The sequence below is a fragment of the Empidonax traillii genome, unplaced genomic scaffold (genome assembly GCF_003031625.1).
Source record: "Empidonax traillii isolate 1590-97213 ecotype Southwest subspecies unplaced genomic scaffold, ASM303162v1 scaffold471:size1368335, whole genome shotgun sequence".
Taxonomy (NCBI): Eukaryota; Metazoa; Chordata; class Aves; order Passeriformes; family Tyrannidae; genus Empidonax; species Empidonax traillii.
The window spans coordinates 233447-249009 of record NW_020955664.1 but is presented as its reverse complement, the minus strand read 5'-3'; the positions used below and the strand labels follow the sequence as shown (position 1 = coordinate 249009).

General features: G+C 37.9%; 1 protein-coding gene across 2 annotated transcripts in view; it reads right to left on the bottom strand.

The window, feature by feature from the left end:
• TMEM135 (transmembrane protein 135) overlaps positions 1–15563 on the bottom strand; it is a 163343-nt gene that overhangs the window by 122745 nt on the left and 25035 nt on the right. For both annotated transcript variants that reach the window (XM_027895834.1, XM_027895835.1), the window contains exon 4: positions 1581–1614. In XM_027895834.1, the coding sequence (XP_027751635.1) occupies positions 1581–1614 (34 nt within the window). The remainder of the gene's footprint in view (positions 1–1580; positions 1615–15563) is intronic.

Here is a 15563-nt window from a genome sequence, read left to right as displayed (position 1 = left end):
ACCAATGATTTGTGCCTAAAATAAAGGATTATGCTGAAGAGAATATCCACTGCACCAAATGACATCCACAAAATGTAACTGCATCACTTGACTTTTCCATTCTAACACCGTCCAGCACCACATGGACTGTGTGGCATTGCAGCCTAGGAGCCACAAACACAGTGACAGCTTTCTCAGAACTGGATACTCAGAGGAGCTCCTATTTAGGCACACTGATTTCCCCTGCTCTTGAAAAGTCCATTCCAAGGGAGTGATGGCATGTCCAACTAAATATCACTGTCCTTATAACCTGTGTTTCCTGAATGAGGAGTTTCCACACAGTTGCTCCTCTGAATACAAGGAAAACTTGCAAAGTTAAGATTTCCTTTCAGGAATCAAACCTTGTTCCTATGTCTTACTGGGAGTCTGAAAATCTAATTAAGTTTCAAGACGAGGATTTGTCATCTTTCCAAATTAGGTTAAAAAAATTTGTAAAGAAAGGAACCCTAAAGGATAGGTATGAGCCATATAAGCCAAGCAGCTGTAGAAGATAAAATAGTAGCTAACAATAATGAAGTTAAAAGCAAATATTAATTTCTCCTCTTCTGAAGTCTGTTAAGTTCCCCTCATGAGTCTGTAATGACAGTCTACAAATACAGAATAACCCAAGAAAAAATTTCTGCCTGGAGGAAATTGTTAAACATCAGAATTCGAGAGAGAACTACATGATGGGTTTGGTAAATGCATAAAGGGACTTTACGGGATATCGACCGGCTAACACACATATTATGTCACCTCCTACCCCAAATATTCAGAATTACAAGTCATCAACAGTGACTTCACACAGACAGAAGGTAACAATTGTATCACCCTAACCTGTACTATCATATATTGCCTTTGTCTTACCACTTTTAGTCATCAATCTTTTCATCACCATCAGAGTTCTACTCCTGCACGACTCTGAGGTCCCAGCAGATTGTCCCAGTGGTCTGAACACCACTTTCAGTTGTTTTCTTTTTTGTAGTTTCTGTGACTCTTTAAGCAACTACAACTGTACAAAAACTTTCTATAATTTCTTTGGCAAAATGAAATCTTTCCTAAAGGAGTATGATCAAGTAACAGAAGTATTTTATATTTGGAGTAAGTTAATGCACCACACATCATTTAGAGAAGTTTTATTTATTTAAAAGAGATTACAAGAAACATGACACAACATTTAAATTGATACAAACATACAATAAAAATGTTTGCACACACAACAGCTGATATCAGTTTGAAAAACAATTAATTACAAAACTAAAACTATCTGGTGTTGGATTTCTCATCTGGAAAATAATGACCATCAAAGTACCAGATGCAATTCTACTCTGAAGGAGAAATACAAAATTGCCCATCTTCTTGGGGCTATGACACAAGAAATTTTGAGTATAAAACAACTCTTTACAACTACTTCTGAAAGACCTATGGTCACAGTTTGCTCTTAAGTTATTTAATAACGTATAATTTTTAAAGAAAAATACTGGAACGATTAAAACAGGTGATTAATCTCACATTTCCAATGGATCTTAGGTGGTTTTATCTTGAAATAAAGGACTACTTACTTGGTTGGCCATGTAAATTGTGAGGAGGCCTCTCCTATAAACAGAAAAAATAAAATTAGTGAAGGAATCCAACAGTTTTTGCAGACTGAAAAAAAACACTCTAAGGATTAAGAATATTTTATTAAAGAAGAGAGTTTAAAAAAAACAGATTATTAACGGAGGATGAATCATTACCACCCTATAAAAAAATAAGTACAAAACCAAAAATAGCATCTTGATAGCACGGTATCCAAAGCAGTGAGGAATTACAGGAACCAAGTTATATATAGCAACATGCTACTGCACACAAGTCCTGAAGCTGTCATGAGGGGCAAGGCACCTTGAATTACACAGCACTTATCATAAAATAAAAGCCTATACACAAGTTGGTAATGTAGGCATACAATGACCTAAGCCCAAGTTACATTGTGAATTTACAGAAGAATGTTTGTGTGTTAACTTCTGTTTTGTGACCATTGCTATGTAACTTGAGACACCTTAGCCCTTCTGCTTACAATATTATGAAAAGTTTTCTACTGAGACTGATGATGAAGAAATCTTGGCTCAAGTCAGTTGAGAATCACAGTGCCAAGAGTGTCCTGGAATCATTTTCTCTTCTAACCTTTATCTAATTTTTTTCCTGCCTTCTATTTTAAGATCTGTCCCTGTGTCTCAGCTCATAGCTCACACTGCTCTTTAGGAAAAGCATAAACTTGGGCTCATGCTCTCACACTTCTGTTGATTCTATTGCAGCACAAAATCAAAACTGAACTCTACTATGCAGATGTGAGCTGCTCCAGTAACAGACTGCACTACATGTCACTATAGGGTCCAGATGAAACAGAAGTTATTTTCTGTACATCAGTTGCAAGCCACTATTGGCCTTGAGAAAGTGGGAAACGTTACCACTGCAGATCTGCTTTGCCCTCAGTCATTCCTCCTCTTCTGCAAAGATCGGCTTAGAGACTATGGTCAAAGGTTGGAACACTCAGCTTCAGTACTTCCTACTGGACTGGTGTTCTTAACATTTTGAGTTTACCATTGGTCTTGTAGTATTCAGGATTTTTCTTATTGACCCTACTGGTCTTACACATATAACTTGAAAATTTGTGTGAAGGCACCACACATTCAACTGTTAAAGTTTCTCAATACAGAATTGAGTTTATAACCTGAACCAGTTTTTGTCTTCATGCCATTCAGGATTTTTTTCATATTGCTACTACAGAAGGTTAATATATAACAGAAGGTCTAACCTGGGCTTGAATGTTCCATTTTGTCATGACATTTTAAGTTTTCAAGCATTTATAAGAGTGCTTAAGAGAGCAGTATGTTAACAGAACATATCTTGCTATCAATTCAGTTGAAGAAATGAACAAAAGAAAAGCACAGATAGCAGGAAAAAGACAAATTCCTATCACACATTTGCCAAGCTTGATCCATCTGGAAAGAAGTTTATTCAGTATTTTCTAATCCCCACATTTACAAGTCCACAACTTTGCCAAGTTACGCATCTAGATCCAGGTTTTTCAGAGTAGATATCTAAGCTATGGGGATATATTCCATTTAAAAGCTTTAGTGCTTCCACATCATGCTAAACCTGTGGGAAGCAATGATGCAACATCCTGACTTCCACAAGTTGTTCTCTACTCACAGAGAAGGTTCAAATCCGGCTTAAGTTCAAAACTTTAACCAGCAAAATCAGTTTGCTTTGTGTTGTGGGTTTTTTTTAAGGAGAATTATGAATCTGGTTTCCTTCTCCATCTACCACCACTCTGCACCAGATACTAGAAATAGACTCTAGCATAGAGACCTAGAGAAAAAAAAGCCTGAATCTAAAGATTTGGTGAGGATGAGGCACAAGGAACAAGAAGACAACAGAGAGGGAAGAGGGTCTGTGAACGTTTAAGCAAAGCAACCCCTACAACTTGCAATAAAGCTTCAAAATACTGCACAGCATTTCTGACCAGGAAGGGATGAAAATTCACCTCATGTAAAAGATAAATCCAACTCTCACATTGGTCTGTAAACGATCAGTGTCTTTCAGCTGATTAGCTCAAGTGATAAAATAAGATTGGATTTTTTTTTTAAATCCCTGTAATAGTATTAAAAATTTATGATAAATACCCAAACACTCAGCTGTTTGGAAACACAGAAATTAATTATCCATGAGAGCTAACCTGGTAACTCAGTACACTTCAAATATTCTGGAAAACATCCTAACTTCAATAATATCCTGCAGTAACACACCTGCGAGAAGCCTTCACCAGCTACTGAGTGACAGATGCAGCTTTCAGGGTATACTGTGTATTTCAGAGAGTACAATTGAGACGATATATGTGTATTCACAATTGTATTATATATAATGTGCACAAAACAGGATGATTATTGTACATGTACATAGTTTACTTAGTGGATTCTCTCATGCAGTCTTTATGTCATGCAGGCAGGGCTGACATGCAGGCAGGGTCTTTTAGCCTCCCATGGATACCTATTTAATTTTCTTCTTTTTAAACACTAATGCTAAGAATTTGTTCTAAATGAGTTTTAGTTTCTATTGTAGTCCCTTTGGCCTAAGTGTAAAACACAAACCACTAAGACAAAGAAAGGAAAAGGCGCTTAAGAAGAGGAAGGAAAGAAATCAGAAGCTGCAGTGCAGCTGCAGCAAGACCAATGTGAGAAGTAGGTGGTTGGGAGAAGAAAAAATGTGCAGACAATACATTTGCGAAAGGAAGTAACTTCCAGAACCAAAAATACAGCAAAGTTGCTAGATGACGTCATCTCAAAGTGCCTCCAACAGGCCCGTCTCTGAGGCCCTGCCTGACTCCAAGCAGAAAGTTTTCTTCCTCCAAATTAATTCTGTGACTGTTTAAAAAATAAATAGCCCCATTCTTCCAGGGGAAAGGGGAAAAAAAAAAAAGGTGGGGTGGAAGGGGGGGCAGTCTTCCTGGCCCTGTGCAAATGTGATCCAGCAAACCTAACCCAACCCTGAACTCCACTGTTAAAAAGCAGGTGGAAGTTCAGAAAACGTTGAGCTATTCTGTGTCAATGACAGCTGACAGAAAACAGGACAGAAAGATGGAGGTAGGCCAAGCAAAAGGGTCACTAGTACAACCCAAGGACTGTATTAAAACTGCAGCTGGTAAACAAAGAGGAGAATATAATTGGGAAATGGCATTAGAAGAGTAGGAAATAGTTAAACAATAAAAATAATTAGTCAGCCAAGTCTAACCACATCTTCGGGGAGGTTTAAAGATACTGATAACAGTTTACATTTCACCCCCAAAGTCCACGAATCAGTGTTGAACACTAATCTTGAGAACACCAACATCAGCACGTGGCTACTCCAGTGATGGTCTGGCAAGGTCACTACGAGAAAGCCCAAGCAGATGCACACAAATCCTTACTACCATTGTTTCTGTCTTATACCGCTTTCCTCCAGAGGCCTCCTTCATAAATATCTTCATCGTAGCTTCCCACTCTCTCCCAGTCACCTCTTCAACTGACAGGATCTCCCATACCCAGTTCTTTTCTAGTGACATCTGTGATCTTTAACCCAAGAAGGAAAAATATGAGCTAGGGGTAACCCAAAATTCATGAGCAGCAGATCAAGGTTTATCCTGACAGTTTCTTGTGTTAAAGAACTTTTTTTCTGAAAAAAAGCCTTAACAAGACTGGTCTCCTTTACCTGGAAAGGAGGATTGCATAAATGCAATCATGTTTTAGTTGCTCTTGAATTCAAGTATCAAAGAGCAGTAGTGTTTAATATACTTTTCATTTTGTTTCTCCTCCTTTTTCTTCCCAATTCACAGTTTAATAAGAATTTTCTTGCATGCCTGTTAGACAACTGAGCAGGCAATGTCTCAGAGTTTAGGTATTTAGCACAGGTCACATTATCTATGGTTGAATTATTCCAATCTTGCAGAATCCACTTCTAATGTTTAAATTACAACAGACCACAGGCTTCCAGAAGATAATTCTCTTGTTCGTTTATGCCTTCCTCAAAGAAAAGTTTCACTTGATAAAATTTACTTTCAGACAACTTGGTAATGTTCAGACCAAACTCTAACAGCAACAGCTCTTAAAGTATGGCCTATAAACCTCAACAGAGAACCACATATTTTTGTTATTGCACTGCCCAGAGAAAAGAGTCTAAAATAACTGCTAAAAAACTCAAAAAGCTACAGGTTAAAAATAACAAGGAAAACTAGCAGTGTACTGGGCCACATTACCAGAAGTGTAGGTAGGAGGTCAAGGGAAATGATTAATCCCATTACCTTGGCACTCACTACACCACAGAGTCCTGTGACTGGTTGTGGTTCCCAATATAAAACAGGCATTGATCATCTGGCAGGGAGCACCAGGAGCACGGCCGGGGAGATTTAGACCTGACTCAAGGAAATAGCATTTTCTCCATCAAAACAGGCAAGCATTGGAACAGGGACTCAGAGGGGCTGTTGGACCTCTGTCCTCATCAGTTTGCAAGGCTAACTGGAAAAATCCCCAAGCAAGCTGGTTTGAACTCAGTGCCAGCCCTGCTCCATGCAGGAAGTTGCACTAGCTGACTTCCCAAGGCTTATCTGAACAATTCTATTATTCTACAGAAAAAAGGTAGAAAGTAACTTCTAAATATCATATGTAGGTCTTTTCTCCACAGATTATAAAATCACAAAGGATTACAGTGACAATCTGTCTTCCTAACTAATACAAACCACAAACTTTTCCTTAACTAATTAGCTACTTACTAAAAAAAAAAAAAAAAAACCACAACATTGTCTTTTAAGTATTTTCAGTCACCACAATCACTGATAGAAGGGTACTTATCTATACAATTGGCACTCTAGTTTCAACAAGAATGTGTCTGGTGTTTGAAAATGGTTACATCTTTACCTCCGTTGTAACACTATAGACTCCAACCAAGTGACCCACACAACATTTCTTAAACAAAAAATGAACTCCTTCAGTTTTCCCGCAACGTTCCCTAAGATTTTAATCACAGTTAGAGTTCTTTACTGAAACTGTCTCATTTTTCCAGAACTCATCTTCAGGACTTAAAGTGAAAATATGGAAAATAAAAAACACGAAAGTTTCCCTTATTCTTTGTTTAATCAATAGTATTTTTAGGTCAAAGAAATCACTAAGTGCCACTCACAGACTTTGAATGCATTTCCCTGAGAGCAAGGTATTTATATTTTCATGTAAGTGCCATAAACTCTAGAAAACTTATTTGATTGAGGCCAAAGTCCAATTTCCCTAACACGTGAGTAAAACATCTTATTCACGCCAACAGAAGCAGCAACTGTCCAAATCTGCATGCCAACACATTGTTTGTGGAACACTTTGCTGAAGAATGTTTTCTTGCCTAGCTTGACGTGCTATAAAATTCAAAGAATAACTTTAGTTTCACAAGGAACGTAAGTTTTTTCTTCATATTATAGCAAATAATACAAAATACCAATTTCTAAATACAACCCAGACTGTTTTTTCCCTACAAAATTCATGGCCAGTTCTCTCTCTCCTTATTTATGGGTTTCCTTCAATGTATTTATGGTTTTCCTTAAATACAGAGTTGTTGCTAAGCTAAAAAGCAACAGCATCAACAGTGCACGAAAAAACCCTAACCAACCTTGCCTGAAGATGGGATGAACCCTTAGAAAATGCTTATGATCATGGCAATTTTATAATAAGTTAATTAGTGCAACCACAGTAGCCCTCAAAGAAAAATTCCAAAAGAAAGCAAACACCTTCTCTTTCTCTAAACAGCACAAAAGAGATGTAAGACTTGTCATTTCTTTCTCGTTATTCATTTCTCCTTTTGAATATTTACTTCTTTCATATTTTTTTGCCTTGTCCTGCCCATCTTACTTGTCTAATAACAGCACTACAGCTCCTACAATTCCCTCATCAAGAACCTTTCTGGTGATCCACAGTTTAAAAAATTGTTTCCTTCCTTGCCTTATTTCATTAAACCACAAACCTTTCCGAGTAGACATCCTAAAATCTAAACATTCAGTGCAATTAATTAAACATATCTGAACTACTATAATCGTCCTTTTTTATGTATTTATATAAATTGTGGGGATTTGTGATCACTTTTTTTGTCTTGCTCAAAACTAAGGGGGGAATTAAATTACCAAGAGAAAAATAACAGGAAATAACCCCAGCAAGAAGGATACCACTGTCTGCAAAATTCACACAAGTTGAACAGGCACGTCTTTAAGCAGGAACAGCCCACTGTGTGAGCCCCACCCATGAATTCACACCACGGGGGAGGCAACACTGGGGCAGGGACTCCCAGGCCCCATTCCCTGCAACATTCCCTCCTGTAACCCAGCACTCAGCAACAGTCAGGAGCAGAGGTACACAGAAGGAGCCTGAAGAGGGATAAAGCAGCATGGTAAAAATCTTTATGCATGCAATTAGGAGAACATGTTCTCTGATTAAACATTTAATTGATGGGTTATGTTTCTCCACATATGTAATAAATTTAAACAGCTGGGGGGCAAACATCCACAAAATAAAAATATCCAACTCACTGCTAAGACAAGGGCAATTTTAGCTTTGGTACAAAGCTTTCTAACTTCACTCCCACTCCAAAATATGATGTTCCTACAATTTGCTTTTTCAAAACTTCTTAGCGTTGTCAAATCAACAAAACTGACCCGAGAATAAACAGGTGCTAGAATGAAACAAGTCAAACTTACCTTTCCTTGTGACTATATAACAAAATCTGAACTATGCAGGACTTCTATAAAAATGATTTTTTCATAAATTCAATGTTAGTTTCCTACAAAATCAAGTTTGACTTTTATATGAATGCTACTCTTCACTGAATCTGCTGCACATTCTGACAGTTATCTCTGTATTTTAACTGATAATCTTTTTTTTGATTCTTTACAATTCTAAGAAATCACAAATAAAACTACCTTCATAGGAATCAGTGGATTCATAGGCATATATGGGGTAGAATGTTATAAAAAAGGTAAAGAGCACGTAACATGCTGCACTGACTTGTTACAGCAAAATAGAAATTTAAATAGTAAATATCTTCATATATTTTAGTGTATAACTCAGATAAAAAATATTATAATTATATATGTTTATTTTAGTAAATAGCAAAATTTGAGAACATTTGTCCTTTTTTAAATTAAAAAAAAAGAAGTTAAAAGAGTTAACTCTGGCTTTAATTTCTGAACATAAACTAAGAAGCAAACATAATAGTTCGTAATGGCTCCCCAGACAGGACTTGTGGTCTGCAAAAACAGGAAGAATTCCTCCCCTCGACTTCAAATCCTCCCCACTGTAAAACATACCATTTTATAACCTGAAGAATTAAATCAAACACACAAATCACACGTTTCCCCTAAAAAGAAAGAGGTTTAAATAAAGAGGTAAGAGGTAGGTTTTTTTACAGCAGCTTGACACCACAAGCAAACCAACTATAGATCTGGAGTTGTGATTGCATCCCTGTAATAACACAAGCACTACAGATTATGTTTAGGGTATCGTTAATCTCTCACACCCACCAATTTCCTACTGACAGCTGGAGGTCAGCAGCGAAGTCCTGGTGCAAAAGTTCACTTAAAATCAGCAGGAACAGATAAGCTTTCAAAATAATGCCGAAAATTATGAAAACAGACCAAAGAACTAAGTTTTCAAAAAAGAACATGGTAACGTTTTGAGTTTAGTAAATACCAGTAGCAAGTCTTTCACACAAAGATAATGTTCAGGCACAGAACTTCATTTCAAAAATATTCAATTTAAGGACTCATGACCCACTGGTTTTTTTTAAAGGAATTTCGTACTGCAAAATGTGGGGGAGGTTAAAGTAGGAAACAGACACTTTACAGGTTGGGGAAATTGAAATTGCTTAAAACTGCAAATCAGTAATCTTGCTTGGAGTACATTACATGTGAAATAAAATGGTTTCATGCAAATACTCATAGTTTGTTGTTATTTAAAGGAAATAAAATAAAATCAACATGTTCCATGATTTGAACACATGCCAAAGAAAGGGTATGAGAAAACTGGAAGGGGAGAGAAGCCAAAAAGAAAATATATCTACAGTAATACATTCCAGTTAAATTAGTACCAATAATTCTTACAGAGTTTTCAGCTAGTGTAACACAAGATAACATCTACAGTTTAATGTTTTTAACTACTTTATACCCTTTTTTTTTTACCGACTTTCTTTCAACATTCCCTCCCTCTTCCTCCTCTCCGAGTTTCTCCAGGGTATTTACTGAGCCAAAACAAAGGCTGACATAAAGGGGGGGGGAAAAACCTCTTAATTAAAGTGTGATTTAACCTCACAAGATTCCATTAAAAGATACAGAGATTCCAGAAAGCTTATTAGTTTCATAAAAAGACTGACTAAGAGATAACAGAAGAATAACATCCTCATTAAAAAAAATGAAGAATTTCCAGGGATTTTTTAAATTACTCACATTCTTGGTACCGAAGGTCTAGTGTTACCTAACACTTATCTACTGTTAAATAAGGCCCCAAATAATAATTTCTTTGGACTGTTGATAGTAACACAGAATTGTTTTTAATCAGCTCAGTAAATCACAAAGGAAACACTCAGTTCTTTCTGGGCACTTTCTCAGTCAGGATACAACATGTGCTGCTTGGCCACTCTGTCTGGAAGGTACGAGCATAATGCACAAAACCAAATAATCTCTTTGAGAGCAAAACTGCTTTGTGGTTCATCAGCAGCAGTGGGTCATTTTTTCTACATATTTTGTTGGCAATTGCTACCACTTCATAGCAAAAAGAGGACATTATGGACAGAATAGTTACTAACTGTTAGGGAGAAGAGCAAAACAGGGCATGGAAAAATTTCAGAGTTGCAGATATGTGTAATATTCACAGGCCTTGGACATATATTCAGTGCATTTTGAGAGTGAAAAGGATAGGAAGAAGGAGAAAAAATTTCTCATATAAGATTACTACTCCAGTTGACAGCTTCGGACTGTCCCAATACAAGTATCTGACCTGTTTCCCACCTCTACCCTCCAGTCCTTCTCAGGCTAAGAGCCATTCAGCCACATTCTACCTGCACAGCCCAAACCCAACTCACAGCAGCTCAGTGAGAAGCAGCTCCAGAGGTTTCCCAAGAAGCCCCTTGGAATAACTGCCTTTCCCTTCCCAAGTCATGTTCTGTGCCCAGTTTGAGACAGCCCATTCCATAATACAAGTTTTATTTTATAAGGTATTCAAATCATCTATTTCAAAAGACTTCAGTAGCCTGACACTTTTTTTCTACTCTGTCACACTAGTAGGTATTGTTTTGTTTGCATGTTTAGAGCCAATTTTCTCTTTGGACTCATAACGTTTTAATTATTTCATTTGTGATTGGATTACACTGCTCACAAAGTACCTGAAGCAATATGCAAAAAAAAAGCTAACATGACAAATCAATCCAACTGAGAGAACTATGCAGCTTTTCACATGGCGTGACTAACTTCCAAATGCTCTTGTATTCAGAAACAGCAGACCAGCACTTCCACGAGAAGCAGGTATGGTCTTCTAAACACACACTGACATCTGCTTTTTTCCCCTCCCCTTTAGACCCCCAATGACAGCCTACTAAGTTATATTAAAAACAAGCTTTAAATACAGTTAGGAATGATGAATTAATCCTGCAGAAAACAGATGAATGCTATTAAGAGTGTGCCTACATCTGTAATAGCCTGAAACACAAGGGGTCCCAAGGAACAGCAGAGTCAGAAGTCATGTTAACCTTCTCCAGAAAGGCAGGCAAGCCATACTGAAAGTTTCAGAGTCATTTCAACACATCCCTATTGACTGAGCAGTCATTTTCTGGAAAAAAAATCAGTACTGGATGATGAACTGTGCCAGATACTACAGACAGATGTTAATGAGATATCTCACCTACCAAAGACAGAAATAAACTACTGCCAAGTCCAGTTTGAACCTATTATTTTCTGACACTAAGCTCAAACATCCAAATTGCCAACAGTAGATATTAGAACACGTTTTATAGTTCCTCAGTCTGTTGCTCACAAGGAATGAATAACAGATACTGAAGAGCTTAAAAGGAAAAACATATCACTGAGGCAGCAAGATGGAGCCCATATAAATTCCTTCACGCAGACAAAATTATGCTGTACTACCAGACAGTCCATATTGTTTCAGTCTTTCACCAAAGCTGGAGCAGTCTGGACTGTGATGACAGGTACTGGCCCAAATTCATGAGACCTGTTTTATGCTTGTCTTTAATGCTGTGGACACTGCTGTTCCTGTTTCTCAGGCAGACCATCTTTAGGAGAAGGTTTTAATGGCATACACTTACTTTATCAAAAAAGCTTCAATATGGAGTGGAGGTCATCAGATTACAAGAAACATTATGCACACGCAGTGTTTTATTTCCTTACCAAAGGAAATAAAAACATGCCTTTTTTTATTTTCCCAGGATACAGAGGGGAGAGGGCAGGAAAGGGAAGTAAGATGTTTGACCTAAGTACACTGCTGTAATCTTTACCACAGAAAAGCTCTGCATGATTAAATATAGCAAATCATTACCATTCTAATTTTCTACCTTCACACTTTTCCTGCTGTAGGAGCTAACAACAACCTTAGTTTCTTGGGAGCAATGAAGCTACAGAAAAGAGTATTTGCATTTCCTGAGGGTTAATAGGTGTGGCTCCCATGGAAACAAATACTTAAAACTGCTCACATCTGTAGTATCTAGAAACAATATCCCACAAGCAGACTTGAGGAACACGGCACAGAAAAGTTCCCTCCAAGACTTCCAGCCACTGAAGCCGCGGCATGCTAGGCATGGATCTTATCTTGCCAGGTAAATGTCAGCACTATAGCCAGCTCACCTAAGCAGCATCTGAAGTTTATTCTATACTAACAAAGTATTTATTATTCCCCCTCTGGGAGATGCATGTTACATGGAAGCATTCAGACACAGAAGATGTATTAAGTGTTTTTTTAAGTCAAGGAAGTCCAAATGAGTGTGTCCTGGATGGTAGTGCCGAGCAGACAGAACAGAGTAATTAATCCACTGTTTGTGCCATTTGACTCCAAGTCAGACTCGCAGAACAGTCCAGGGTTCAGCAGTCTGAATTTTAACATTTTATGTGTCAGCGTTTTAACGGGACTGCAAGTTTTACAGGGGTTCTGGAGTTTTTTTCAGACTTAATGATGAAAAACAAAATACAGAATTACACTAACATGCAGATGACTTTTACCTAGGTTTTCAGCCTACAAAGTGAACATTTCAGAAACAGATTTGCCAAAAGCGGTCCTTAAAATAATATAAAAAAATTAAACTTTAACTATAATCAAGTCTCAATTACTCATGGAGAGCACAGGAAGAGAGGAAGGTATCTGCACTGTCACCTGGGATCTATCAGAGCTTGTTCCTTGACCTTAGCACTGCCCTTTGTCCATCCCCGGTTGGCCCCAAGTGTACTGATAGAGTAGTCCAGAGTTTAATGGGTGCTGCCAAGATGTCTTTATACTATTATTCACGAAGTAACCACGTGCCTGGTGCTCTGCCTAAGCTGGTAAATCCTTCTGAAACTCAGGGAGCTGGAAACCACTGAACAAATGCAACCAAATAGTCCTGCCTTATCCGGCTCAGCCCTGACTCTTAACAACATGAAGAGAAAATAAACCTAGTCTCTACAGACCCACCCAGGTGCTTCAACACATTCTCCAGCACGTTCAGAATCACAGGTGTATTTTTCACATGAGATCTTTCAGTATTCTTAACCTGTCTGCTTGTGTTATCCCAGAAAATGGATTGTCAACAATAAACCTGTACTTGTTCTCCTGCTCTTCATTTTGTACAAGACTTGAAGGACACCACACAAGGAAGCTGAACCAAATTTTTCCAGCATTCAAATGCTACAGCCTGAAAATTTCTTAAACCTGGTTGCTGAATACTTCTGTAGACCCAAGAGAGTTTTCCGGAATCCTAACTAGTTTATAAGCTGGACTGATTGACTACAAATGTACAGAACTCTAATCCCTGATTGCCAAGAAACCTTCTTGCTCTGTTCACAACTACAGAATTCATCTTGCCAAATTTTTGCCATCTCAAGTGGATGAAATCTAGCTTAAGATAATTAACTGCACTGTGAAACACAGCACTGATCACTCAACTGATTGGAAAGGGACAACTGGTTTGAAATACAAACACACATTTCAGATAGTTAGGCAATTCCAAGTGTTGACTATAACCACTTCTTTTAAAAATACATCCAGAAGTATAAGGATTATAGCTACATTTTATATGCATACATAGAATCATGGGGGGTAAAGGGCAGGGATCTAGGATAGACTGACTAAAGGAATAATTAAAAATATTGTATAGGAGAGAAGATCATATAATAACAAAATAGTTTCCACAGTTCATTTAAATTAAGCAAATTTAACTCTGCAGCTATTTTTACAAATGAAGCAGTTTATATCTTGCCACTAACACAGCACCTTTTTATGACCTGCAGAGGACATCCTTCTCCTTTACATAGGACAGCTTCATATATGGCTAAAAGTTAAATGACAGCCTTCCCTTCCTCCACTTAGGTGGGTAACCTTGTCACAGAAGGATATCAAATATGTTAAACAGGACTTTCCTTTAGTGAACCCATGTTAACTGTGCCTGAAGATCACATTGTTCCTTTAATTGCCTTTCAACAATACTCAGTATAATCTGAATTTTTGCAGGAACTGAGGTTAGACCAACAGGTCTGTAGCTTCCTGGGTCTTCCCTCATACCCTTCTTTTACACTGAAGTTAACACAGAGAGGGAGTCCTGTCGTAAGACACAATAGGTCCCTTCAGAACTCTGGCATGAATCCCATCAGGCCCCATGGACTTGTGAACATCCAGCTGATACAGCTTGTTCCTTACAGTTTCAGCATCTGCAAATGGAAAGTCACCGTACTGACACTTATGGTCTTCCAAATCAGAGGACCGAGCAGCCCAAGGCCTATCAGTGTTACTGAAGATGGAACAAAAAGCAGCATTGAATGTCTCTGCCCTACAGAGATCATCAGTCCTTGTAGCGTAAAAATACCAGGCTAATGTGGGTTTTTGCACGAAAAACACTCTGGAGAGCTGCCCATCCTGAGCTAACTGCCCTTCACAATGCTGCCACCACCACAAGCATCTTCCAGGTTGATTCCTGCATTCCCAGGCAACCTTGAATGATCAGTTTTCCCTTCTTATGATATCTGTTAAGGCAATCTGTTTTTGTGGAATGTGTCCCTGCCCAAGGCAGGTGGATTGGAACTAGATGATCTTTAAGGTCCCTTCCAACCCAAACTATCTTCTGATATGACTGTATAACTACAGCACAGCAGCAGCCCTCAGATCGTGCAGCAAAACATGTTCAAATGTTTATGTGCTGTTCCTATAAAAACACAGATCCTTCAAACTGTGGCTCTCACCAAAGCAGCTGCTGAAGTACAATGGAATTTAACATATTTTGATTTAGAAACAAAAAGCTTTCCCAGTAACTTCTACACCTTGGCTCCATACTTCACAGTAATAATCACTCTAGAGGAGTACAACTCCAAAACAATTTGTCTCCTTGCCAGCTCTCCTTACCAGATTACACCACAAAATACTCAAGTCACTGATCCAAACTTGAGCATTTTTTTTTCACTAAAACACAAAAAATAGGCAAAAAATCATCCTCAGTGTAGCTTGCTTTCTCAATTTCTTACCTGTAGCAAGGAAGACTAAAGCTTCCAAACCCACTTTCTGGGTTAAAAGAGTTTGTTTACTTGTTTTGATCACTCGCCCCCCTCACCCCCCACCCCCTTACTGATGATTTATCTCTTTCCCTAAAATACAACATCAAACTAAATAACCATAAAACATTTCTGAAAGGTAACTGTCACCTCAAGTCTAAATATACTATACTACCATAGAGAAATCTGTACTTGAATGGACAAACTTAAAGAAATTATGTATTTCTTTACAGTGTATACTTTTTATCACTACTGTGCAGCCATATTG